The 26445-nt window shown below is 52.4% G+C and overlaps 1 protein-coding gene and 1 long non-coding RNA gene across 12 annotated transcripts in view; one reads left to right on the forward strand and one right to left on the reverse strand.

Moving 5' to 3' along the window:
• Nucleotides 1–14600, reverse strand: part of LOC107127867 (uncharacterized) — a 29430-nt gene extending 14830 nt beyond the window's left edge. For 2 of the 6 annotated variants that reach the window (XR_001486199.3, XR_010582058.1), the window contains exons 1-3: nucleotides 13981–14600; nucleotides 13349–13427; nucleotides 4905–6370 (exon numbers count right to left, since the gene is read on the reverse strand). This is a non-coding gene — a long non-coding RNA (uncharacterized lncRNA). The remainder of the gene's footprint in view (nucleotides 1–4904; nucleotides 6371–13348; nucleotides 13428–13980) is intronic. The other 4 variants (XR_012426298.1, XR_012426299.1, XR_010582059.1 and 1 more) reach the window with 4 other exon arrangements.
• Nucleotides 14601–14723: 123 nt separating this feature from the next.
• Nucleotides 14724–24102, forward strand: CBX2 (chromobox 2). Of its 6 annotated transcripts, XM_074020799.1 has the most exons (6): nucleotides 14724–14893; nucleotides 14969–15012; nucleotides 15936–16001; nucleotides 18310–18415; nucleotides 18580–18751; nucleotides 20332–24102. In XM_074020799.1, the coding sequence occupies exons 5-6, from the start codon at nucleotides 18743–18745 to the stop codon at nucleotides 21634–21636; spliced, it is 1314 nt and encodes a 437-aa protein (XP_073876900.1). In that variant the 5' UTR covers nucleotides 14724–14893; nucleotides 14969–15012; nucleotides 15936–16001; nucleotides 18310–18415; nucleotides 18580–18742; the 3' UTR covers nucleotides 21637–24102. The 6 variants fall into 6 exon arrangements, with proteins under 6 accessions (XP_073876900.1, XP_073876898.1, XP_005585232.2 ...); XM_074020797.1 differs by lacking the exon at nucleotides 18580–18751 and having other exon boundaries at nucleotides 15936–16233; XM_005585175.5 differs by lacking the exon at nucleotides 18580–18751.
• The last annotated feature ends 2343 nt before the right edge of the window (nucleotides 24103–26445 follow it).

The following is a 26445-nucleotide window of genomic DNA, read 5'->3' on the forward strand; positions in this document are numbered from 1 at the left end:
TGGCCAGGATGGTCTCAATCTCTCGACCCCGTGATCTGTCCGCCTCAGCCTCCCAAAGTGCTGGGACCACAGGCGAGAGCACCACACCCAGCCAACTGCATCCATGTTTTAGCTATGGTATGACTGAAGCTGCAATGAGCTTCGTGTGCAAGTCTTTGCATGAACATCTTTCCACTTCTCTTAGTGAACACCAAGGGAGATTTCTGGCCATCTGGTAACTGCCAACCTCCCGAAATGGCTAAACCATTTTTGCACTCCCACCAGCAGAGTATGAGAGCTCCAGCGTCCCCCATCCTCACCAGCATTTGGTATTGTCAGTCTTTTCAATTTCATCTCTTCTTGTGGATGTGTTTTAATCTACATTTCCATTTCCCTAATGAGCAGTATTGTTGAGCACCTTTTGAGGTGCATTTTGGATATCGTATGTCTCCTTTTGTGATGTGTCTGTTTAGATTGTTTCTTGATTCTCCCTGCCCCTTTCTTTTTTATGCGAGTCTCCTGTTTCAATGCATTATAATCAGAGTCAGGACCTGTATGCGTTCACTTTTGGAAACTGGTATTCTTTGTGGCCTAGAATATAAACAAGTTTTACAAATGGTTTGTGGGAAGCTGGCCAGGAAATGTGGTCTCAGGTTGTTGGAAGCAGCAGAAACCCAACTCATGCTAGCTGAGCTTCCATGGGGGGTCTCCTAACGGGGAAGGTCCCTCATGGATCCAACTATTTAGATTCTGTCCCAGGGTTCTCTCTATTGCACTGTCTCCTCCTTACTCTCTTTCTCTCCAGGTGCTGGTTTCAGGGTCTCTTATGACAGATGGGCTTATCCCAGCCAGCCAGGCGACAGACACTGCTCTAACTTAGCAAGCTCAAAGGAAGTAAGAGACGGTGCAGGGCCCCCCCACAAAAACCCCACGTAGGGCTGTCACTCCCCCTGTGTGAGCCATGGCCGTTCCCAGCCTAGGAGCAGCCTAAGCTCCCATGACTGATGCCCACCCCCATACACATAAAATAATCCATCCTGTTCTGGAGACCAACATCCCATCAGGACAAGCTTCCCAAGGGCAAGGCTCTGGTCCTGGGAGGCCTTCCTTGGTCCTGCCTGCTTGGTCTGTGACTTCTCAGACACGTGATAAAGTCTCATGCTACAAACCTGCTTTTCTCAATTGTTCTATTTCTAACAGGTATTACTTGGCCGGGCGCGGTGGTTCAAGCCTGTAATCCCAGCACTTTGGGAGGCCGAGACGGGCGGATCACGAGGTCAGGAGATCGAGACCATCCTGGCTAACACGGTGAAACCCCGTCTCTACTAAAAAATACAAAAAAAACTAGCCGGGCGAGGTGGCGGGCGCCTGTAGTCCCAGCTACTCGGGAGGCTGAGGCAGGAGAATGGCGTAAACCCGGGAGGCGGAGCTTGCAGTGAGCCGAGATCGCGCCACTGCACTCCAGCCTGGGTGACAGAGCCAGACTCCGTCTCAAAAAAAAAAAAAAAAAAAAAAAAAAGAAACCAAGAGACCTTTGTCAGCCTAAAAGTTGCAGGTATTCTTTTGTATTTACTTCTTATTTATTTATTTATTTATTTATTGAGACAGCCTTGCTCTATTGCCCAGGCTGGAGTGCAGCAGCACATTCTTGGCTCACTGCAACCTCCGCCTCCCGGGTCCGAGCAATTCTTGAGCCTCAGCCCCTCAAGTAGCTGGAATTACAGGCATGCACCACCATGCCCTGCTAATTTTTGTACTTTTAGTAGAGATGGCCTTTCCCCATGTTGGCCAGGCTGGTCTCAAACTCCTGGCCTCAAGTGATCTGTCTACCTCATCCTCCTAAAGTGCTGGGATTACAGGTATGAGCCATGGTGCCTGGCCTTTTATTTTATTTCATTTTATTTTTATATTTTAGGGACAGGGTCTTGCTCTGTCATCCAGGCTAGAATGCAGTAAGTAGCGCAATCATGGCTCGCTGCAGCCTCAAACTTCTGGACTCCTGGGCTCAAGCATCCTCCTGCCTCAGCCTACCAAGTAGCAGCAGCTACTACTATAGCTGGTTGCACCACCTCAGCCAGCTAACTTTTTTTTTTTTTTTTTTTTGAGACAGAGTCTCGTTCTGTCACCCAGGCTGGAGTGCAGTGGCATGATCTCGGCTCACTGCAACTTTCACTTCCGGGTTCAAGTGATTCTCCTGCCTCAGCCTCCTGAGTGGCTGGGATTTCAGGCATGCACCACCATATCCAGCTAATTTTTTATATTTTTGGTAGAGACAGGGTTTCACCATATTGGCCAGGCTGGTCTAGAACTCCTGACCTCAAGTGATTCGCCTGCCTCAGCCTCCCAAAGTGCTGGGATTACAGGTGTGAGCCACCGCGCCTGGCCCACAACCAGCTAACTTTAAAAAAACAACTTTTTATTGTCCAGGCTGGTTTCAAACCCCTGGCTTCAAGCAATTTTCCCGCTTCACCCATATTTACTTTTAGAAACTTTATTACCTTCACTTTTGTGTTAATGTCTGAGCCAGCTCAAATTAATTGCCACGTGCCATGTGAATTAGGGGCCACGGGTCTTTCATTTTTATGTGTATGGGTAACCAAGTTGTCCAACATCACGTGTTGAAAAGAGGTTTCTGTCCCTGATGATTTTCTTTTGTCAGAAACAGAATAACCATGTATACCTGTGGGCCCATTTCTGGATTTTTTTTCTGTTCCGTGAATAGTATTTGTCTATTCTTCGCCAAGTCACAGTGCACTGACTATGTAACTTTATACTTAAGTCTTGAAATAAGGTCATGTGAGTCCTCCAACCCAGTTCTTTTTTGAGGCTGTTTAGATAATTTCAGGTTCTTTGCATTTCCCTGTATATTTTATAATTCACTTATCCATTTCTTTATTTCTTTTTAGATGCTGAGATTTTGATTAGGATTGTGTTCAATCTTTAGATTAATTTGGGGGGAACTGATATCTTAAAAGTAATTGATCTGGCCAGGCGCACTGGTTCACGCCTGTAATCCCAGCACTTTGGGAGGCCAAGATGGGCAGATCATGAGATCGGGAGTTCGAGACCAGTCTGACCAACATGGTGAAACCCCGTCTCTACTACAAATATAAAAATTAGCCGGGCGTGGTGGTGTGCACCTGTAATCCCAGCTACTCAGGAGGCTGAGTCAGGAGAATCACTTGAACCTGGAAGGCAGAGGCTGCAGTGAGCCAAGATCATACCACTGCACTCCAGCCTGGGCGACAGAGGAGGACTCTGTCTGAAAAAAAAAGTAACTGATCTTCCAGTCCATAAACAGGGTCTTCTATGTTTGAGTCTTCTGTAATTTATCTCAGCAATGAAGTAATCAGGATATATTCAGAGAAGATCAGGGCCTGAATACTTTTATTGTAAAAATCTTCGTAAAATGTATTAGCATTTTTTAAAAATACATTAAAATGTAAAGAAGCTCAAAGTAATCCATGACCTCAAAAGCTAGATAACTCAGGAAGCAGTACTTTATATGAAGTTATACACGTGCAAGATAAAAATTTGTGAATAGTTCACAAATCCATACATCAGGACTCTCTCCATTGCCTCCAAAAGTAATCACTATTGTTGGTGTCTTGGGTCTCCTCTCTGAAAATTTACATACATCTAACAGCATACAAATCTCTTTTGTTTGCACAACAGAAATCACATCTTATCTATTTGTATAGCATTCCTCCCAAAAAAGAGATGTCCATGTCCCAGTACTGGTTCTTCTGAATGGGACCTTATTTGGATATAGGATCTTTGCAGCTGTAATTAACTTAAAGATTTTAGATGAAATCGTCCTGCATTTGGGGCGGGCCCTAAATCCAATGACTGGGGTCTAGATAAGAAAAAGGAGAGGGAACGTGGAGACACACAGAAGGCCATGTGAACAAGCAGGCAGAGACTGGAATTATGCTGTACCCAGCAGCACCAAGGCCTGCAGGTGACAGGTGACGCCCTGCAGAAGCTAAAAGAGACAAGGAAGCAGCCTCCCTGGGGTCTTCAGAGGGAGAGGGGCCCTGCTCACACCTTGCTTTCAAACCTCTGGCCTCTATGACTTTGAGAGAATAGATTTCTGCTGTTTTTTTTTTTTTTTTTTTTTGAGACACAGTCTCGTTCTGCCGCCCAGGCTGGAGTGCAGTGGCTGGATCTCAGCTCACTGCAAGTTCTGCCTCCCAGGTTTATGCCATTCTCCTGCCTCAGCCTCCCGAGTAGCTGGGACTACAGGCGCCCGCCACCTCGCCCGGCTAGTTTTTTGTATTTTTTAGTAGAGACGGGGTTTCACCGTGTTAGCCAGGATGGTCTCGATCTCCTGACCTCGTGATCCGCCCGTCTTGGCCTCCCAAAGTGCTGGGATTACAGGCTTGAGCCACCGTACCTAGTCAATTTCTGCTGTTTGAAGCCACCTAGTTTGTGGTCGTTTGTTACAGCAGCCCTAGCAAGCTAATACAATACTATTCCACATTTAGCTTTTTAAACAATATGTACCTTGGAGACCTTTCCCTATGGACACACGCAGACCCACCTGTCCTTAACAGCGGTGTGGTCCAGCCCCCTACCGCCTAGGTTTACCCCAGCTGACTCCACCAGCGCTCCTAATGTGCCTGTTCTCTTTCAAGGTTTACACTGTTTCCAGTTTTTCAGTCCTACCATAGAGTTGTATTATCCCTACATGTAACTCACACATTTAACTCTTTGGGGTTGGAGTTGTTTTCTGATAAATATTTTTCATATGGCCTGGGCCCTAACCACCAGGATCTGGTGTTCAGTCAGACATAGAGTGGTATCTTCTCATGCTGAAGCAGAAACTGACCATGTGGATATTTGTATCAATCCATTTTCATACTGCTATGAAGACATGCCTGAGACAGGGTAATTTATAAAGGAAAGAGGTTTAATGAACTCACAGTTCCACATAGCTGGGGAGGCCTCACAATCACGGTGGAAGGCGAAGGAGGATCCGAGTCACGTCTTACATGGCAGCAGGCAGAGCGCGTGTGGAGGGGAACTCCCCTTTATAAAAACATCAGATCCCGTGAGACTTACGATCACAGGAATGGGGGGGAAACCCCACCCCCAGGATTCAATGACCTCCCACCAGATCCCTCCCACGGCTCGTGGAGATTATGGGAGCTACAATTCAAGATGAGATTTGGGTGGGGACACAGCCAAACCCTATTAATACTCTAAGGGCCGGTTTGCCTGGTGATGGTCCTCAGAGGTGACTGAAGGATCCTCTTGTGGCTACAGGGAAAGAAGAATGGTTCCATGAAGTCATACACACAGACTCAGCACAGGGCCTGGCACACGCTGGGCACCAACAAATGTGAGTCATGAAGTGATGAGGATAGCACAGCACAAAGCAGGGAGGAGGTGGGGACAGATCAGGTGCTACAGGTTAGACCACGTCCCCCTCCAAATCCACATGCTGAGGCCCTGACTCCCAGCAGCTCAGAAAGTGACTGCATTTGGAGAAAGGAACTTTAACGAGGTAATTAAGTTAAAATAAGGTTATTATTGTGGCCCTAACCCAACAGGACTGGTTTCCTTATGAGAAGAGGAGGTGAGGGCCGGACGTGGTGGCTCACGCTTGTAATCCCAGCACTTTGGGAGGCCAAGGCGGGTGGATCACCTGAGATCAGGAGATCGAGACCAGCCTGGCCAATATAGCGAAACCCCCCTCTCTACAAAAAATACAAAAATTAGCTGGGCGTGGTGGCGCATGCCTGTAATCCCAGCTGCTCGGGAGGCTGCGGCAGAAGAATCACTTGAACCCGGGAGGTGGAGTTAGCAGTAAGCCAAGATCGCACCACTGCACTCCAGCCCAGGCGACCGAGCAAGACTCTGTCTCAAAAAAAAGAAGAGCAGATGAGGACACAGATGTGCACAGAGGGACGACCCTATGAGGATGCAGGGAGAAGACACCATCTACAGCCAAGGAGAAAAGAAACCAACCCTGCCCACCTCTTGATCTAAAACTTCCAGTCTCCAGAATTGTGAGAAAATTAACTTCTGGGAGCCCCTACAGGCCTCCCAGGCCATGGAACTTTGTTGGGGGCAGCCGGAGCAAATACACAATGGGACTAGCCAGTGCCCCATCCTGCAAGTCTAGGAAATTAAGACTCTTCCACTCATTTAACACAATCCAAGCAGTGCTGGGCTCAGTGGTTGCTAAACTGTTTTCTGATCTTACCCTCTGGAGAGGGTACAAATGACCCCCAAAGTGGCCACAAATTCTTCCAGATCCTGTATGGTCACTCATTTGCTACCCCTCTGGTCAACAGGTTGGAGTTTACCTCACGTGGCTTCCATGCAACTTGCTGTGGCCCCTGGGGCATCAGGAAACACGGGACCTCAGCTTCCATTGGAGCCCCTGAAAAAAGGATCCACGCTGGCCTGCTGCAGACAGCCAGCCCCGCCAACAGCCAGCACCAAGCAGCAGCCACGCAAGAAAAGCCATCCCAGGCCATCCAGCCCCAGCCAAGCTGAAGCCACGTGAGTGACCCCGGCATGACCAGCAGGAGCACTGAGGGGCTGAGCCCAGGGATGATCCGTCAGGCTGAGGTGTTCCCCCGGCTAGGCCACAGCCCCCAGGTACTCAGGCAAGCGCAAATCCAGTCGCTGCTGTGACTTGAGGTGAAGGAGGTTACCCCGAATAATCTGGGTGGGCCTGATCATTTCATTGAGGACAAGAAACTCCGCCTGTGGACTGCAGCGCCAGCTCCTGTCGAGTCGTCCCGGCTGCCTCTGAGGAAGGCTTGCCCTGCAGTTTGGGACTCGCCTCACCAGACCCCACCATCACATCAGCCAGTGCCTTGCAATAAATCTCTTTGAATGCTGATATTTCTATCTATTGGCTATTTCTCTGGAGCACCCTGTCCTCTAGGTTGGGCTGGGGCCTCTGCTTGTGCTTTTGTCATTCCCTTTGCTTCCCTGCGCCTGGAGACGCTGTGCTCTGTCATCGTTGCTGGTCCAGTTCCTGCCCACCCTGCTCCTCCAGGGCATCCTACAAATGTCCTGTGCCACCGCCTCTCACAGAGCTGGCAGGAGCAGAGTGAGGATTCATGACCATGCCTCAATCCTGAATTCCCCTCGCCCATTCCTCTCTGGATGCCATCTCACTACTTTGTCTTACTTCCCCTGCTTCAGAGGGCTGAGATTCACCATCCTGGGGTGCACATGCCCCCATGAGCAGCATTCGCACAGGACAGGAGCCTCTAAAGGCAGTGACTGCAGGATTCAACTTGTACTGAACCCAAAGAAATATTAATGTGAGGCCAGGCACAGTGGCTCATGCCTGTAATCCCAGTACTTTGGGAGGCCGAGGCAGGCAGATCACTTGAGGTCAGGAGTTCGAGACCAGCCTGGCCAACGTGGTGAAACTCTGCTAGTAAAAATATAAAAGTTAGCTGGGCGTGGTGGCGTACGCTTGTAATCCCAGCTACTCAGGAGGCTGAGGAAGGAGAATCGCTTGAACCCAGGGGGCAGAGGTTGCAGTGAGCTGAGTTAGCACCACGGCACTCCAGCCTAGGCAACAGAGCAAGAGTCCGTCAAAAAAGAAAGAAGAGGGGGGGAGAGAGAGAGAGAGAGAGAAAGAAGGAATATGAACGTGAGGTTGATGGCAGCCTTTCCTACTGATGTAGCAGTGACATGGAAAGTACAAGGTTTCAGCCTCAAGGAGGAATATCCTATAAACACGCCTCGAAAGACAGTGGCCATCCCTGCCAGCATCAGGAGTCCATTCTTTCCAAACACACAGAGTCCAGCGAGGACAAGCCAGGCCACAGGAGCTGAGGCTGCCAAAAACACTTCTGTGCCTTGTGAGTTAAATTAACATCATGTTGATGCGCAGTGGCTCACACCTGCAACCCCAGCCCTCTGGGAGGTGAAGGCAGGAGGATCTCTTGAGCCCAGGAGTTCAAGACCAGCCTGGGCAATATAGTGAGACCCCCAATTTCTACAAAAATAAAAATATTAGCCAGGTCTTGTGGCACACATCTAGTAACGCCAGTTACCTCAGAGACTGAGGCAAGAGGATCACATGAGCCCAGGAGGTCAAGGCTGTGGTGAGCTATGATCACACCACTGCACTCCAACCTGGGTGACAGAGCAAGACCCTGTCTCCAAAAAAATAATAAACATCATGGCTTGGTGCAGTGACTCACACCTGTCTGTAATCTCAGCACTTTGAGAGACCAAGGCGGGTGAATCACCTGAACTCAGGAGTTCAAGACCAGCCTGGCCAACATGGCAAGACCCCCGTCTTTACTAAAAAAATATAAAAATTAGCCAGGCGTGGTGGCGTGTGCCTGTAATCCCAGGTATTTGGGAGGCTGAGGCAGGAGAATCACTTGAACCTGGGAGATGGAGGTTGCAGTGAGCGAAGATCGTGCCACTGCGCTCTAGCCTGGGCAATACAGCGTTTCTATAGAGAAACTTTTTTTTTTTTTTTTTTAAATAAATGCTACTCACAGCAGCAGAAGCTAAACACTGGAAACAACTCACCATCTATCAGCCATGGTCTGGTAAATAATCTATAAACTAAGGAGCACCCCACCCCAGAATACCACAGAGAGGTTTAGCAAAGGCGGCGAGGCTCTCCATTGGATGGAGGGTGACCTTCCGGCCATACTGCTAAGAAAAAAGACCCAGCACGGCTGGGCGTGGTGGCTCACACCTATAATCCCAGCACTTTGGGAGGCCTGAGGTCGGGAGTTCGAGGCCAACCTGACCAACATAGAGAAACCCCATCTCTACTAAAAATACAAAATTAACCAGATGTGGTGGCGCACTCCTGTAATCCGAGCTACTTGGGAGGTTGAGGCAGGAGAATCGCTTGAACCCGGGAGGCAGAGGTTGCGATTAGCAGAGATTGCGCCATTGCACTCCAGCCTGGGCAACAAGAGCGAAAACCCCGTCTCAAAAAAAAAAAAAAAAACAAAAGGCCCGGCCCAGAGCAGCTTGTGGTGGCGTGCCACTGTGCCTGTGATAGAAAGAGCAAGCAGGAGGGCAGCTATGAGAAATGTCCTGAGGCCCCTTGCTAGGACAGGCACACCTCTCTGGAAGCGACCCCAGGAGGAGACAGCGTTTGCTGCCTGCAGAGTGGGGAACTAGGTTGCTGGGGACGGGGAAGGAGGAAGACTTTTCAGTACATATCCTCCTGAACCTTTTTTTTTTGTTTATTTTTTTCTGAGACAGAGTCTCACCCTGTCGCCCAGGCTGGGGTGCAGTGGCGCGATCTTGGCTCAGTGCAACCTCCGCCTCCCGGTTCAAGCAATTCTCTGCCTCAGCCTCCCAAGTAGCTGGGATAACAGGCACCCGCCACCACACCAGCTACTTTTTGTATTTTTTAATAGAGATGGGGTTTCACCATGTTGGCCAGGCTGGTCTTGAACTCCTGACCTCATGATCCACCTGCCTCAGCCTCCCAAAGTGCTGGGATTATAGGCGTAAACCAACGTGCCCGGCCCTCTTGAATGTTTTTATTTCGTCACCTGCGCGTGCCCCACTCTCGTGGCTGAGCTGACAGCCACCAAGGTGGATGGTGGTGGAGGAGGCGCAGCCTCACTGGCGAGGTGCCGCCCTGCCCCAGTGGGAGCCCAGCCTCAGACCCTCACCCACCCAGGGAACCTGGACACGCTCTGGGCTGCCCTCTTCTCACCTATAAAACAGGATTTCCCAGTCCCCTCTTCTAAACTTCCCTGACTCCAATTGCAGTTCTTCCATTCGTGAGAGTTTTGCCAACAACAGTGAAAGGAAGGGTCTTTTTTTTTTTTTAAAAAAATAGGAATTTCTTGGACAGATCTTTACACTCTCCCACCAAAAAGCAACAGGATGTTTCTTTTTTGTGTGTGTACATTAAACAACATTTCTGTGTTTGGGTTCTTTCAGACAAGAAGTAACTCAGGCGGTAAAATAGAACAAGCGTTCGATTTAGAGGGGGTCTTGCAATGCAGTTCTCTAATCTTTAAACCCATGGGTTGTCCCCAAAGGATTTATAGAGGATGTTGAGGCCACCTCCAGGAGAGAGGAACGATTAACACACTTAGGAACTGTGTACTGGTTCTCATCACTTAGAATCCCTGAACCATTTGTTTCTAAGGGTTTCACTCCTAGATTTTAGAGCTTTGTGAGTGTATGGTATTGTTTTTTTGTCTGTTTGTTTGTTTGTTTGAGATGGAGTCTCGCTCTGTCACCCAGGCTAGAGTGCAGTGGTGCGATCTTGGCTTACTGCAACCTCCGCCTCCCAGGCTCAAGCAATTCTCTGCTTCAGCCTCCCGAGTAGCTGGGATTACAGGTACACGCCACCACTCCTGGCTAATGTTTGTATTTTTAGTAGAGGTTGGGTTTCACCATCTTAGCCAGGCTGGTCTTGAACTCCTGACCTCATGATCCACCCGCCTCAGCCTCCCAAAGTGCTGGGATGACAGGCGTGAGCCACTGGGCCTGGCCTGTTATTTTTTAAATTGTGAAAATACTGCATTTCACCCTGGAAACTTACACTCATAAAACTGTTTTGCACTGTAACAATTCTGCACCAGACACCAGGCAAAGGTCTTGGAAAAAGCCGAGGTGGCATGCGCACTGAACTGCTGGACCAGCTGAGCACCAGGTTGCTCAGACAACACTAGATCACTTGCAATTACTAGAGTTACGGAGAAGGGGGGACAGAGGCAACCCCACCTACCCAGGTGTGAGTGTGAATTAGTGCAGACCCTCAGAGGGCAGTTTGGTAATAGCTAACTAAAAAAGTAGAGCCACGTATCCTTTTTTTTCCTTTCTCCCACAGAGAAGACATACCCCTTTAATACAGGTCTGTGCATGCTACTCTGTAGCTACGCTGGTACTTTGCATATGGGAAGACAAAGATGGTCACTGCTGCACTGTTTTAATAGTAAGAAACTGGAATCAGGGACCCATCTGATTGCAAAACTCATAAATGACACCCTTTAAAAGAAAAGTTTCATGTAACGGAGACCTCCTGCAAGGGGACCATCATCATAAAATGAGCTCATTGTCCATTTCCCACCTCCTGTAACTGTGTTCCTTAACCACCCCCTGCCTCCAGGATCCGTGGCGGGGTTGGGGGGCCTCCAGCCTGAGCCTGTCTTTAGGTGTGCTGCAATGGGCTAGGTGGCCTGGTGGGTGAGGGTGAGGGGAATCCGAGGAACATAAGGGGTTGCTCCAGCCTTTGACCCTGGAAGACCTCCTGAGAGCAGGCTCTCACCACTTCCATAACAGTCTGCCTGTTTGCCCCTCCCAGGCAAACATGGGAAACAGCAGGACCAGGCTCCACAGCCCTGTACCTGATACAGTTTGTATTCATCTGCCTCATGTGCACAGCAAGGGATTGGGCAGGCTGCCCTTTGTAAGAAGGTGTTCTAAACGCTGAGAGCCCCGGGCTGCCTCTGGGGTATCCTGGGTCAGGATCCAGGGGCGGACATTTGCATCGTGTGTCCAGGGGTCCCTAGGCAAACTGAACTCTTGAGGAATCCTGCAAGGCCTGAACTGTGCTTATTTTTACTTGAGTTCTGATACACAAGCATGGTCTGTCTCGTATATGTAATATTTATCTATTACACACAAAGAAATGGCATAACATTAACACAGCTAGCCTGTAAGTCACATCTTAGTCTTGCAAATGTGCAGAGGAGCTGGGGGCAAACTATGACATAAGATATTAAATGTGATGTAAATGTGTGATGTATTCTAAATCCTGAGTGTATCCCATGTAGACCGGCTGGTGGTGGTATCTGGTTCCTCCTTTTAGCCAATGCCACTGATGGCAGTAGGGAAACAGCACTTTTAGAAAATGTAAGAGCTTTCTGAAACTATTTGGTAACAAGTAACTACTGTTATCTAGTTTTAGCTGCTAAATCCAGGGTCACTGGATTTATCTCAATTCCTGACTTTTCCATCGACTTCAGAGAGAGTCATTCTTCGCTTTGGCATCTTTAATTTTCGATCCACAAGCATGGCGTGAAAATACTTATGCTTTCTTAGTAGTATTTCAGACATGAATAAGTTAATACTTGCGTAGAAAGGAACTCAGTACCATACAAAGTTTGTACTCTCTGAATGTCTTCCTCTGTGCCTGGATTTTTAATATCTTTTTTGTATATTTTAAACATTCTCGTATATAATTAAGCATAACTGTGAGCGTAGGTAAACTACTCATATTCCAGGATTAATTTATGTAACCATATTACTTTCACTTAAAATATGTTTGAAGCAGATCCCTCGCGTTCCTGTGGACCTGCACAGCGGCCGGTACAGTGACCACCAGCTACGTGTGGCTTTTCCCACTGAAATGAACTAAAATGAAATACAATTTAAAATTCGATCCTTCAGTGGCACTAGCCACACTGCCAGTGCTCAGCAGCCACAGATGGCTAACGGCCACCACACTGGACGCAGTGGACGGAGGCTCTGTCCATCCACTTCCATCACCCACACAAGTTCCACAGATGGGGCTGCTGCTACGGTCTTATACTACTGGATATCTAGTAGTGCCCACCTGATAGTACATGCTCACTATCTGTCGAATGAATAATACAATAATTAGTTTTAACTTGTCTTAATAATTCTTAAAATGTGACAGTCAAAACGGAAGACGTCTGCTTGTTTTACACAGTTGGATTAGCTGGGGTCTTTCCTCCCTTCTGCCGACTCCCAGCTTTGTTTTTAGAAAATGTGCCACAGATTTTGGATCACACGCTCCCAGTATGTATCTGATTATTTCATTCTGGCCAAATCTGTCATATTTGTTTCTCCAAATGAATTATCTAAACATGATTTTACCCAAACTGAGTGTTTGCAATTAGGTAGATGATGTACATGTTAAACCTTCCAGGACGCTGATTTATTTTTCAATGTGTTAGTATCAAATTCTAGCAAATTTATTTCTTAGGCAAAGAAATCATTCCCTTTTCAAAGCCTTCTTTTATTTAAAAAGAAATCAAGCAAGTATCCCAGCATGCCATGGGTCAAAGAGGAAACTGGAAACTTCCAGGGCAAAATCTTAGACCCAAGATGAATTCTGCAAGGAAACGTGATGTGAAACTGATCCAGCTATTTGTAGGATTACAATAAATACACCTTTGCCCTCAACTCCACAATTTACTGCCAAGCTGCACAAGATGGGATACAAAAGGAGCCAGGCGGAGAGGCTGTTAGCGGATCCCTTCACTCCAGAGGCCAGTTTTAACCCAACACAAGGATTCTTTACTGCCTCTGTCCCTGAGTAAACAAACACCTTCCCCCCAAGGACGTTTCCCTTTCTCCTGCCCTCTTTGCAAACAACATCTGAATTTGCACGTTCTGTCCAGGAAATCAAATGAATGTAACTTACCTAACCAAAGAAACTGAAGAACACGCCATAAATGGAAAGATCGGTTCCTACACTTCAGTATTTTCTCCAGTAGGCCTTTCTGTTAAAACAAAAAAACATATTTCTCCTGCAGAACCCTTTATAAATATGGTTTTGATGATCACAATTACATTGAGACAGTCTCCTACAACAATAAACGACTTTTGGATCTGTTCAACAGAAAGAGAACTTTGCAGCTGTATTCAAGTAAGCAACAAAAGCAGAATGAACTTTCATGGAGTTAGATTGCATTGAGACGAGTCAAGTTATGGTTCAGGTCTATCTCTTTCATTACATGTTTCAGTTGTCCTGATTCAAAATCTAAATAACTTAAAGGGTGAGTTCATGGAATTAGAATCTTAACACCGGAATAAAAGGGTAGCCTGCGGACTGCGATCCCAGGGAGGACAAGGGGTCACCCCCACTTTCATAACGTGGCCTGACCCTTTTCGACCGCGGACAATTGATTCGAAGGACGCCGGCTGTCCAGCCCTGGGGGGCCACTGCTGACCTAGTCCTAAGTTAGGAACAGCCCTGCAAACCGCGCCCTCCCCCTCCACTTCATCAAAATCGGGGAACAAATACAGAAAAGGTGCAGCTGGCTTTCTACCTACACGTGCCCTAAAACTCGGGGACTGGATCCACTTTCCACAGCTGTTTAGTAAGAACTCCGGGCAGTTCGTATTACTTCTTTCTTAGAGTGCTTGGTGGTTTCAGTTAATGCATTTTCCTCTCTCGCTTTTGAGGGGAAAAGCCTGGGCTGCCGAGGTTTGTGGGCCCCTCCCCCGGACTTCATCTTCCTTTCCTCCCCCAGCCCCCGACCCGTTTTGCTCCAGTCCAAAGCAGAGCGACTCCCCCACCGCCGAGAAAAAGCCAGTTCAAGAAGCCGGGGAAGGGTGGGGCCCCGCGCGCCCCGGAGGAGCGCCCCTCGAAGGCGGGGGCAGGAAGCGGCCGCCGCGCCCCGTCCCGCTTCCCTCCCTTAGAGCCAGAACAATGGCTTTTTGCCCGGAAAACGGAGTTGGGAGCAAGGCCGGGCGCGCCCCGGGGACCACGCGGTACTCGGTGGGCGCCTCAGAGCCGAAGCCTCTAGGCACCTCCTCCCCCAGCCAGGGGCCCGCCCGCGCCCCCACCCCCGCGCTCGCGCCCCGGCCCCGGCCCCCGCCCCGGACCCCGCGCGGGACCCCCCACCGGAGCGCGACTCCCAGCCCGCCGCGGACAATGCACGCCCCGCCCCGCCCCGCGCCCGCCCCCCCTCGCTGATTGGCCCGCACGAGATTTGGGCAGCGCGCGGGGGCGGGCGGCGGGCCTGGGCGCGGGCGCGGAGAGGCGGTGCGCGTGCGCGGGGCGGGCCGGCGCCGGGCGGGGGCGGTGCTTTGTGTGCGGCCGGCGGGGCGCGCGGCGGTGCGGCCGGGCTACGGGCGGCGGGCGCCGCGGTCGGGCGGGCTGCCGGGCAGCATGGAGGAGTTGAGCAGCGTGGGCGAGCAGGTCTTCGCCGCCGAGTGCATCCTGAGCAAGCGACTCCGCAAGGTGCGTGCGGCCCGCCCGGCCCCCTCCCGCCGCCCGCCGCCCGTCTGGCTCACGGCCCCTCTTCTCTCCCCGCAGGGCAAGCTGGAGTACTTGGTCAAGTGGCGCGGCTGGTCCTCCAAGTGAGTCCCCCGCGACGCTGCGCCCGCCCTGCCGCCCCCTCGCCTGGGGGTGGGGACGTGGAGCCCTCGGCCGCGCCGTCCGGGGGCCTGGGGGCGCCCGCGGGCTGAGCGGGAAGTTCGCGGGGTCCCCGCGGGCTCCTCCGGCTCTGAGGGGGCGGAGGCCGCCCGGCCCGAGGTTGCCCTTTGTTTACACGCCCGCGGGGGAGAGCTGGGCGGCCCCCCGCGCCGGAACCTCCTCGGCCCCCGCGCCGCGCTCCCCCCATCCCCCGCCCCGGCCGGGAGGGAGGCGCGGGATGCAAGCCCCCCTCTTCTTGGCTAGATTCTCTCTGCTGTAACCTGAGCTTCTTATTGATGGATGTGGGGTTTCTTTTTTTTTTCTTTCTTTTAATGGAAGGCAGGGGATTTGGCATCCCCGGAAGGGGCTCTGTGCACAGCTGCTCCCGCGGCCCCGTTTCCCCGGACCGCGCTCTTTCTTTGCTACCCCTCGAGGTGCCCCGGCCCGCGCGCCACATTGTTCTGAATCTCGGGCTGGGCGCCTGTGCCCCTCCCTGCATCCTGGACCTGCCTTCCCTTCCTTCTCTGGCTCCAGGCCAGGGTTTGGGGGATTCCCTCTCTGCAACTTTGCGTTTTATTGGGATTTGTTTTTCTCCCAGGCAGAGACTGTGGGAGTCCTCTTGTGGCCTTGTTTTAATTGGGGAGTTGGAGCGGCAGTTTCCCTTTGGGTTTGAGGTTAGAGTGCTGGGTTGGTGGGGGGTGGCCAGCCTCCAAAACCGGGGTTTGCACTTTGAGAAGTGCCGTGGTGCTACGGTGCCACAGCCATCGGCCTGAGTCGAGGAGCGGTGAGGGCGGGCCCCCTCGGGCTGCTTTGCAAAGCCGTGATCATCAGCCTGGCGTCTAATGCTGCCCTGCCCTCTGCTTTGCAGACATAACAGCTGGGAGCCGGAGGAGAACATCCTGGACCCAAGGCTGCTCCTGGCCTTCCAGAAGAAGTGAGGACGCTGACAGCACTGTGGGGAGGGCGTGGGGGAGGGATGGTGGCTGGTTGCAGAGTCGTGCTGGGCGCTGCTCGCCTGCCCGGAGGCTGGAGCTGGGGCTGTGGTCTGAGGTCCCTTAGCAAGATTGTCTCCAGGGCCATCTCTGTGACTGGCTGTAAAAGTCCCCAGCCAGCCCCTCTCCCATCTTCTCCCAGCCAGCCTGTATCCATCCCTGAGAAGACCCCAAGTAAGTTCCGCTTTGGTTTTTCTGACAGCCATACTTGCAGAAACCAACTTTTCCAGTTGCTTCAGATAAAGATGTAGCTTCTCTTGGCCTTTTCTGCTGAGTAATTTGCACATGGCGCTAACAGAAAACCAGGATAGCAGGTTTGCCACAGTGACGCAGGCCTGCCCTTCCAGCCCTGCACATGTGTGCCATCAGGCAAGAGAAGGCTCAGAGAGGGAGCTGGAACACACAACGTGCACTTGTACCTATCGTGGTGTCTCTCAAGAACGAAACATTTATTTTGCTCTGGCCTGCAGCATACAGTACCAGATAGCCCCATGGGACCGGATTGGGCCAGACTTGTTTCTGTCGTTGTAGATGTCATTTCTATTTTTAGGTAGGAAGCTTGGGTTAAGAGATAGGCCTCCTTGAGATGTTCGAGGGCAAGGGGTGGTGAGGAGAGGACAGTGGATGTGCCCACCGCACCCCAGCATGAAGGACCAGGGAGTGCTACTCAAGCAATGGCGAGGCGTGGGGTGTTTCACTGACAGCTCCCCCTGGCTCCCCTGGCTGGACTTGCCCTGTGGATAGAGGCAGAAGAATTGGTTGCCGGAGTCTTTCCCAGCCAGGGTCAATCTGACAGGTTTGTTCTCTGGTGGCGAAAAGTGCGTTCCCTTTTTTCCGCTGTAGCAGAACATTTTGGGTCTTCCCAGAGGGGACATGACAGTGGGGAAAGAAGAGTTTTCTGATGGGGTGAGTAAAAAGAAGAGGAGCCTGTGCTTGCTTAAATCCCTTTGGAAAATCGTAATGGCAACCCATTGTCTTGTGTTGTTTCCTGTCTGGGTCCTGTGAGCCTTGGGGTGGGGGAATGGCTTGACCCACTTCAGAGGTTGGTACTTTTCTCTGCATCTAACAGTGTCCTAACAGTTGAGAAAGATTGTTCCCTTGCCCCCGGTTTTGGTTAGAGCAGAAACACCTGAGATAACAAGAGTTTAAAACCCACGGGTGGCTTGGATTACATCGTGGAAGAAAGAAAACGGAGAAGGTGGCTGTTCAGCCCTCTCCATCCACCAACACGCTAGCTCCCTCTGGGCACTGGGAGCTGGCCGTTACCTGCTTGGTATTGGAGGGGGTGGGGGTATGGCCCTTGGCGACGCACAGGCTCACAGCACTCCGTCCACAGGTTAATATTTCAGCGGAGGAGATCCATGCAACTCTTCACTGGCCTTTTAGGAGATTTCGGGTTAAGGACCGGTACTTAATTGGAGTATGAGCTTTGCCTGGTACTGATCAGAACTGCGTTGAGGAGGTTGTCTTCCAGGCCCCAGTGAGATGATGTTTGCCCAGTGTAATTACCAGGGACCCTTCCCTTGAGAGTAGCCTGAAATACAAGCTTTCCCTGGGGGCTGGAGGTTCTACTAGCGCTTCATGACCCAGGAGGTGTGGAGGCTCTTCGGGGGGTACTGAGGGTGGGGCATGCACTGAGCCCTGCCTGCTTCAGAACTCGGCTCTTTTGTTATCTCCCTCAAGAGTAGAGTTTAGGAACAGAGGTATTTTTAAAAAGGAAACAAGGAGAGTCATACACCAGCAGTCAGGCTGTGCGAGAGCTGGAGGGCAGGGCCCATGTTGCTCCTTGCCTGGGTGAGGGTTTCATGCATAGGCAGCTGCCCAGGGGATTGCTGGCATCTCCTTGCCCTGGGCTTCCTTCTCCTATTGAAAGTAAGTAGGTTGGACCGTGTGGCCACCAAGGCCACTTCTGGTTAGGATATGCTAGAATTTCCACGCAGCAGTGCACCGGCAGGAAGCTGTCTTAAGAGAGGTCGGAGAAAACTTGGGGTATCATCGTTTTCCCAGCGTTGCTTTCCTCTCTTCAGCTTGTCCTTACCCAAATGAAATGGGATGGCTGGTTACTGACCCTAGAGCAAAAAATGGGGTCTGACCTCTGCCTTGGGTATTTGATGATGTGTTTGCAGTAGACAGGATAAGCTATTGCAGGCCGACAGGAATAGGGTGCTGGAAGCCATAGAGTCCCATGTGATAGATAGAAGGGGTATGCACTAGGGCTTCTCCCCCATTAACTAGTAAGTGTGCCTTCAGGGAACATGAGAAGGAGGTGCAGAACCGGAAGAGAGGCAAGAGGCCGAGAGGCCGGCCAAGGAAGCTCACTGCCATGTCCTCCTGCAGCCGACGCTCCAAGCTCAAGGTGGGTGGCTGCGCCAGGCATACTGACCCCACCTCCCAGCACTCCCTTGGGGTAGGGGGCAGGCAGAGGGAGGGTTTGGGGCCCTCAGGAAGGGGGTGGCACTTCTGCCAACAGTCTGTCCCTCTACTCGGGAAACAGGAGCCCCCTTTCTTCCTGCCTCTCAGCTTCTGCTGCCCAGGAGCCCCAGCCGGCTGAGAGTTCCTCCCCGCCCCTCCCAGGGGCTTCCTGCTTCAGCCTGTGTTGCACGCCTCTCTGCTGGGTGGCAGGGTCAAACTGCTGCTGACAAGCACTCTTCACTCCCATGGGGTCCAGAAAGGAACAGGAAGCATGCATACAGTAGGTGCTCATAGGATTGCCGACTAGATGTGACCCACAAGCCCAAGATTTTGGGCTACTCCAGGCCCACCTGTGAGTGTACCTTAAATCGAGGTGGCCAGAAAAGGCAGGGCTGACCCAATAGCCAGGGGGTGCCGGAAGGGGCTTTGGAGGAGGGCAGAGGTACTGTGGACTGATGATGCGCTTCAGCTGTCTCGGTACTGTCCTGTCACCCCTCCCCGCTACAGTGATGGGCTCACCCCGCCACAGGTAGGCAGGCACCCTTGGGGTCCATGGCAGGGCCCCTCCCTTCCCTGAGGACAGGTGAGGCAGGACAGGATCAGGGAGAAGGGCCTGGCCTCAGTCCCGGGTGCTGCTTTGATTCCCTCCTCCCGGCACTGTCCGTGGACCTCCGCATGTTGTGGCCACGAGCTCAGTCACTTACAGAACCCGCCTTTCCAGGAGGATTTCCTGAATGAACGGGATTCTGTGCTGTAGAATCTTGTCGGCTGGTCTATACTGGCCTTACATTGTCTTGAAAATCTTCCTTTCGAGCAGGATGGTGGGGCTGCAGAAGTCCTGCCGACTGAGGAGTGGCTACAAGGCAGTGATTGATGCCTTATTTGAGGAGGTTTGAGGAGATCACTCCTGTTGAAGTCGGGAGAATGGGGTGGTAGGGAGGCAGTGTTGGATCTGACTCCCTAAAGCTCACACTGTAGAATTCTGATCCAGCAGGCAGCATGGGAGGCCTATGAAACACGAGGACACTCTTATTTAATATTTGGGGTGACATCCAGAAGGCGAGGAGGGCAGTGGTTTGTTTACCTGTGTCCTGTAAGGCTCAGACTGGGAAATGGGGATACCGAAGCCCGCTTGGTTTAGGCTGCAAAGCTGTGTGTGCTACTTCATATGACCTGTAACCTCCTGAGTCCTGATAACTGATGCTCTGGATACCGTTCCCTTTGAACGTCTGATCTACAGCCCGGAGCTAAATCTGCATTCCCCGTGAAAGCTGATGGTGGACTGGGATGTTATGGTGTGGACTTCGTCCTTATTCTGACTTCATTTTTATGAGCCACCTATTTTTCTCTCTATTTTACCTTTGATTTTGCCTCTCATGGAACTGTGAGCGTGGTGAGAAGTTGCTCCTTCCTGATTGCCTCTCTGGTCTGGAAGCCACAGGAGTTGATGGCTGCAAGGTGCCCAGTGTTCCTTGGGGACAGCATGGCGCTCTGGACCCTGGGAGCAGGCAGTGGAGGTGTGACACCTTATCTTTTTTTTTTTTTTTTTTCCTTTGAGACGTAGTCTTGCTCTGTCACCCAGGCTGGAGTTCAGTGGCACAATCTCGGCTCGCTGCAGCCTCCACCTCCCAATTTCAATGAAGCAATTCTCCTGCCTCAGCCTCTGCAGTAGCTGGGACTACAGGCATGTGCTACCACACCCGGCTAATTTTTGTATTTTTAGTAGAGACGGTACCGCTATGTTGGCCAGGCTGGTCTCGAACTCCTGACCTCAGGTGATCCACCCACCTCAGCCTCCCAAAGTGCTGGGATTACAGGCGTGAGCCACCGCACCCAGCCAACTTCTTTATCTTTTTTCAGGAACCTGATGCTCCCTCCAAATCCAAGTCCAGCAGTTCCTCCTCTTCCTCTACGTCGTCATCCTCTTCCTCGGATGAAGAGGATGACAGTGATTTAGATGCCAAGAGGGGTCCCCGGGGCCGCGACACCCACCCAGTGCCTCAGAAGAAGGCCCAGATCCTGGTGGCCAAACCCGAGCTGAAGGATCCCATCCGGAAGAAGCGTGGACGAAAGCCCCTGCCCCCAGAGCAGAAGGCAACTCGAAGACCCGTGAGCCTGGCCAAGGTGCTGAAGACCGCCCGGAAGGATCTGGGGGCCCCAGCCAGCAAGCTGCCCCCTCCACTCAGTGCCCCCGTGGCAGGCCTGGCAGCTCTGAAGGCCCATGCCAAGGAGGCCTGTGGTAGCCCCAGTGCCATGGCCACCCCAGAGAACCTGGCCAGCCTGATGAAGGGCATGGCCAGTAGCCCCGGCCGGGGTGGCATCAGTTGGCAGAGCTCCATCGTGCATTACATGAACCGCATGACCCAAAGCCAGGCCGCCAGCAGGTTGGCGCTGAAGGCCCAGGCCACCACCAAGTGCGGCCTTGGGCTGGACCTGAAGGTGAGGACGCAGAAAGGGGAGCTGGGAATGAGTCCTCCAGGAAGCAGAATCCCGAAGGCCCCCAGCAGCGGGGCTGTGGAGCAGAAAGTAGGGAGCACAGGGGGTCCCACACACACCCATGGTGCCAGCAGGATACCTGCTGGGTGCCCAGGCCCTCAGTCAGCACCCACCCAGGAGTTGAGCCTCCAGGTCTTGGACTTGCAAAGTGTCAAGAATGGCATGCCTGGGGTGGGTCTGCTTGCCCGCCATGCCACCGCCACCAAGGGTGTCCCAGCTACCAACCCAGTCCCTGGGAAGGGCACTGGGGGTGGCCTCATTGGGGGCAGCGGGGCCGCCATGCCCACCGACACAAGCAAAAGTGAGAAGCTGGCCTCCAGAGCAGTGGCGCCGCCCACCCCTGCCAGCAAGAGGGACTATGTCAAGGGCAGTGCTACCCCCAGTGGGCAGGAGAGCCGCACAGCCCCTGGAGAAGCCCGCAAGGCAGCCACACTGCCGGAGATGAGCGCAGGCGAGGAGAGCAGCAGCTCGGACTCTGACCCGGACTCCGCCTCGCCGCCCAGCACTGGTCAGAACCCGTCAGTGTCCGTTCAGACCAGCCAGGACTGGAAGCCCACCCGCAGCCTCATCGAGCATGTCTTTGTCACTGACGTCACTGCCAACCTCATCACCGTCACAGTGAAGGAGTCTCCCACCAGCGTGGGCTTCTTCAACCTGAGGCATTACTGAATCCCCCGCGCCGCCAGCTGCCCGGTCTTACTCCCCTTCGCTGCCTGTGGTTTTGCTTGGCTAACTGACTCCCAGCCCAAGCCCCCTCAAGAGTCTGGGTCGGGGAGGAGGAGCGGGTGGTCTCCTTGATGGGCAGACTTGGAAGGGGCTTCTCCCCTCATCCTGCCCTGTCCTGCGAGGTAGGGCAGGGGGTCTCGCTTCCTTGTTGGTCTCCACCGTGTTCCTACCTCTGCAGGCCTCTTCGCTCTCGCCTCTTGCCTCAGGAAACACAGTGGCACCTGTGGCTCAAGGTGACTGTCTTGAACAGAGCAGGCTGCTTCGTGGCTGCGTTTGAACTGCTCCTCACTGGCCTGTCTGACGGCATCACTGCTTTGCTCCCTGTCTTGCAGGGGCTGAGGTGTCAGCTGGGGCATCTGGTGTGTCTCACTTTCAGCCCTGGGGTGGGCAGAGAGTATTGGGGGGAGGCAAGGCCAGTGGGACTAGTGTTCCCTCCACCTGGTGGCAGCTTTTGGGAGATGGGATGGGCAGGGGCGGGCCTGGCTAGCATTGCCTGAACCCGCAGTGGTGAGGTGGGGAGCTTGCCCCTGACAGCTGGGGGCTGGCTGGGGCCTTACTGTGAAAGGACAGTGGCAGGCAGCTAGAGTAGAGCAAGCCCAGGAGCCCTAAAAGGCTGGCTTTGTGGCCATCTAGCCCCAATTCAGGGTGGCATCCACAGCCCCCAAACAGCCTACGAGCCAGCATGGGTGGGGAGGGGGTGGTCCCACAGCTAGGTTCCACCGGAAGAGCCTCCACGCCTCGGAGCAGAAGAGGCAGGCTGTGACTGCCGCCCTCCTTCCTGCCCGTGTCCCAATGAGAAGTGACCCAAGTCCCCTTCCAAACCCAGACCCACCCCCTGCCCCAGGCCCACTGAAGCATGTTCCATTTCTAGAAAGCCCAGAGTTCAGTGTCCCAAGGAAAACCCAAAGTGGAGGTGCTCAGGTCCAGGGGAGTCCAGTGGGCAGGACCCTTGGCAAGCAAGCCCCTCCCTCCACTCCCAGCATCTCCCTTTTGCTAATAAAGGACTGGCTTCGTGCTAATGGCCCACAGACTGCCCCGGAGACCTGGAGGACAGGAGTGCTGGCACTTGCGAGTCGATGGGCCCGTCTGTTGGCCCTGCCCGTGCTGCAGGTGTGTGCTGTGGGTCCTGCCCAAGTGGATGAGGCATTCCTTAAGGAATATCACTTTCCCTGACAATCCCCCACACCTTTAGGCGCTCCCTGCTTGGCTCCTTTCCAGCTGAAAAACTATACCTGTACCATTTGGGAAGCTGGACAAATTCTAGGGGACCCACCTGATAGAGGGCCCTGGGAAGCTGAATCTGTCAGCGTTGGCCCTGAGGCCCCTGTTAACTCAAGATTGTGAGCCACCTCTAGGTGGCCACATCTGGGAGCTACCTTGTATGGCTTCTGACCAGTATCAGGATTTCTGTTCTGAGAGCAGCTTGGGCGGAAAGGCAGGGCAGCCCAGAGGTGGCAGCGGCAGGCAATCTGGTCACTGGGTCTTTGTGATGCCAAAAACAAAAGGGGTGGGGTGGTCACTTTGTGTTCCTCTGATTGGATGGCGTCAGCCAGCAGGCATGGGGCTGTATTCCAGTGCCTGACTATAGGGAAGGCTACCCTTCCATGGAGTGGCCCAGACTTCGGGAATGGGCTCTGCTTTCCGGGGGACAGGCCTACCGGACTGCAAGACCCCCCAGTACCTCACCGTGCCAAATAGGAAGAGGTGGCCTTGGTGTAGCCAAATTGATCTTAACAGTGTGCCTTTGGGGAGGGACCCATGTCCATGGCTTCATTGAGGGCCAGCCCACAGTGATGGTGGTGGCTGCCACAGGAATGGTGCCCGCCTCGGCGAATTGAAGGGCTGGGGGTCCCACATAGCTAGGCCAGAGCTGGAAGCAGACAGTAAGGAAGAGCTGCTCCCAATGGGAGAGGGAGAGATTCCAGCTCACCGCGCATCCTGGGAGGAGGCATGGATCCTGGCATGATGGGCCTCGGGCACCAGCTTCCTTATGCCCAGACAGCCAAGCCTGTGACTCTTTCCTGCGGAGCGCTGTGCTACCTTCAACGCTCCAAAGCCAGACTAACAGCTCTCCAAGCCCTTGGGGTGACTCTGTCCTTCCAGGAGCTGTTGGAGAAATGAGGATCTGCCCCTGGCTGCCTGTCCTCCCCAGCAGCCAGGTCTCTCCAGACCCTGATTCGGTGCCTTTCTGCTCACCAGCTACTTCAATCCCAAAGTTTGAATCTGCAGATACCTTACTCCCAGCCACTTTGCCTTCTTACTGTGTCGTGTGTGTTTCCTGGTGCTTCAAGAGCGTGTGCACGTGTGCAGGGCAAGGGCCACCACTGGGAACTGCACCAAATGCTCAGACTTGGTTGTTTTACGTTTACCAATAAATAAAAGTAGACTTTCTATTTTTATTTGCTGCTATTTATGTGTGTGTGTGTTTGTGTAGCTAGGTGTCTGGCACATCTGACAAGATGCATTGTTGCTTTTTTCCCAAAGGTCCCACAGGAACTGTGGCAGTGTGGATGTGTGTAATGGTGTGTGAACCCCATCTTGTTTGCTCCTGTATTGAATAGGAAGCAGTGGCTAGTCTGTCTTCCTTAGAGGTGTTGGCATATTTTCATATGTATATATTTTGTACCAAAAAAGAGTGTTCCTTGTTTTGGTTACGCTCGAAATTCTGACCTAGTTGGAGAGGGCTCTGGGCCCAGAGCTTTCATTAAGGGGAGACTGGGGCAGAGGATCAAGCTTTGAACCAAAGCCAATCACTGGCATGATTTGTGTTTTTTAATTTAAAAAAAAAAAAAATCATTCATGCATGCCACTTCTAATTGCTTTCAACTATGGCTGTTTGCTTTCTTAAAAGAGAACAAAAGTAGATATGTTATTGCCCTAGGAGAGGATCTGTGTTGAAACAGGACAGCAGCCCAGGGCCCACATTTAATTAGGATCAATCAGTTCAAGGAAATGTTTCCCCCAAAAAGCCCCTGATGGTGTAGGGAAAGGGAATGGAGTTGGGGACAGGTAGTGCCTAGACGACCAGATTTTACTCAAGTGCATCCCATGATTCTGTTGATTCTCTAGCATTTTTGGAAAACTAGCAAAGTTGAAGGGTTTTTTCTTTTTTTAGACTGATGTTAATTTATTTTTGCAGGGGAAAGACAGCAAATGGCGTCAGAAGATTTTTGTCCTTTTGTTATCTCTTAGTATATCAATAAATTTTTAAAAAAACTTTTGGCCTGGTGTACATCATGAGTGATCCCTGGAAACACAATAGACTCTGCTCTTTTCCTTTCTTGAGGCAAAATAACTCGTCTGGACATGGGCTGAATACTTGTGGCACAGAAAAATCAAAGCCTGGGAAAGGCTTGGCCGCTTGCAGAGGGTGCAGAAAAACATGAGTTTCCAAGCAAGGGATGGGGGTTTAAGAGTCCATATACCAGTGGTTCACAACAGAGAACAATTTGGCATTGCAGGGGACCCTTGGCAGATCTGGAGGTCTTGGTTGTCACGCTGTGGGGTGGGTGCCATTTGCATATAGTGTGTGGATACCAGAGAAGTGCTGCTGGATGTCCTGAGGTGCACAGGACAGTCTCCATGACCGAAAGAAATGATCCTTCCCAGCGCGTCAGTAGTGCTGAGTTTGAGAGACTGAATTAATGGGAAAAAAAGAAAAAACACAATGGCAGGGATTTGGGGCAGGGGCAGCGTTACCGGCATCTGTTAGGTGAGGTCAGGGATGCTGCAATGTATAATCAACTCATTTTTGAGACTGCTCCCCTTCCAGAGACATTCAAAGTTAAACCAAAACTCTCCCTCTCCCCGCCCCCACAATATCCAGAGAAGCTATGTTGGAAAGCCACTCAACCCCTTGAAGCCACCACATGTGCTAATGCTTTACAAGGAGGCAGCCATAAAATTCCAGAGGAGTCACTGTGAGTTAGAAGCTACTGCAACTCCTAACCCAAGGCTCGCGAAAAAAGAGGTGATTTGCTTATTATAGAACGTTCCCCGACCCCTTAAGGCTTGCACCAACCTCAGCATGAATTTATTCATAAATTCCAGCCTCCAGGGAGAACAGAGTTTCTTTGAAGTGAAGAGGGAAGCTGGGCCTAGATGTTGCGGTCACTGGGTGAAAAGCTACTTGGGGCCAAGGCCTGAGTCTTTTGGTTCAGGAAAGCGTTCCCCCTACAGATGGAAATGTGACGCCCAGCACTAGTCCGCTCCAGGAAGGCCTGCGAATTCGAAATCAGACTGCGGCAGAGAAAGAAGACTGTTGGTGAGCTCTCTTTTGCTGCCTTCGCAAGTCTCTGGCTGTTTTGTTTTGGAGAAAGTGGGCAGGGGCGACTCCAGCGAGCCTGTCCTCTGGCTTATGAGGGCTGCAGAAAGGGGCTGGGACCACCAGGAAGGAGCAAGTTGGCCGAGCAGGGGCAGGCGCGGCTCCCGATGTGGAGCCAGGCTTTCCGGAGAGCCCATTTCTACGGGGATTCGGCCAGACGGGTGCCGGGCCGAGCTCGCTCGGCCTTTGTTAGTTTCTGCGCCGCTGATGTGATCGCCTAATCCAGTGCCCCCTCAGAAGAATAGACTGGGCTGCCAAGGGCCCGACCCCGCTCGAGGGCCCGGCCCCACGCTGCCGCGACCTGCCCGCGGGCGCCGGGAGCGATGGATGCGGAGGGGCTGGGAGGACGGTGGTCCGGGCGTGTGGACCTCTCCTTCCTCCCCTCCGCCCTCGTGGATCCAGCGCCGGGGCTCAGGGAGGACGCAGAG

This window comes from Macaca fascicularis, chromosome 16 (genome assembly GCF_037993035.2).
Source record: "Macaca fascicularis isolate 582-1 chromosome 16, T2T-MFA8v1.1".
Classification (NCBI taxonomy): Eukaryota; Metazoa; Chordata; class Mammalia; order Primates; family Cercopithecidae; genus Macaca; species Macaca fascicularis.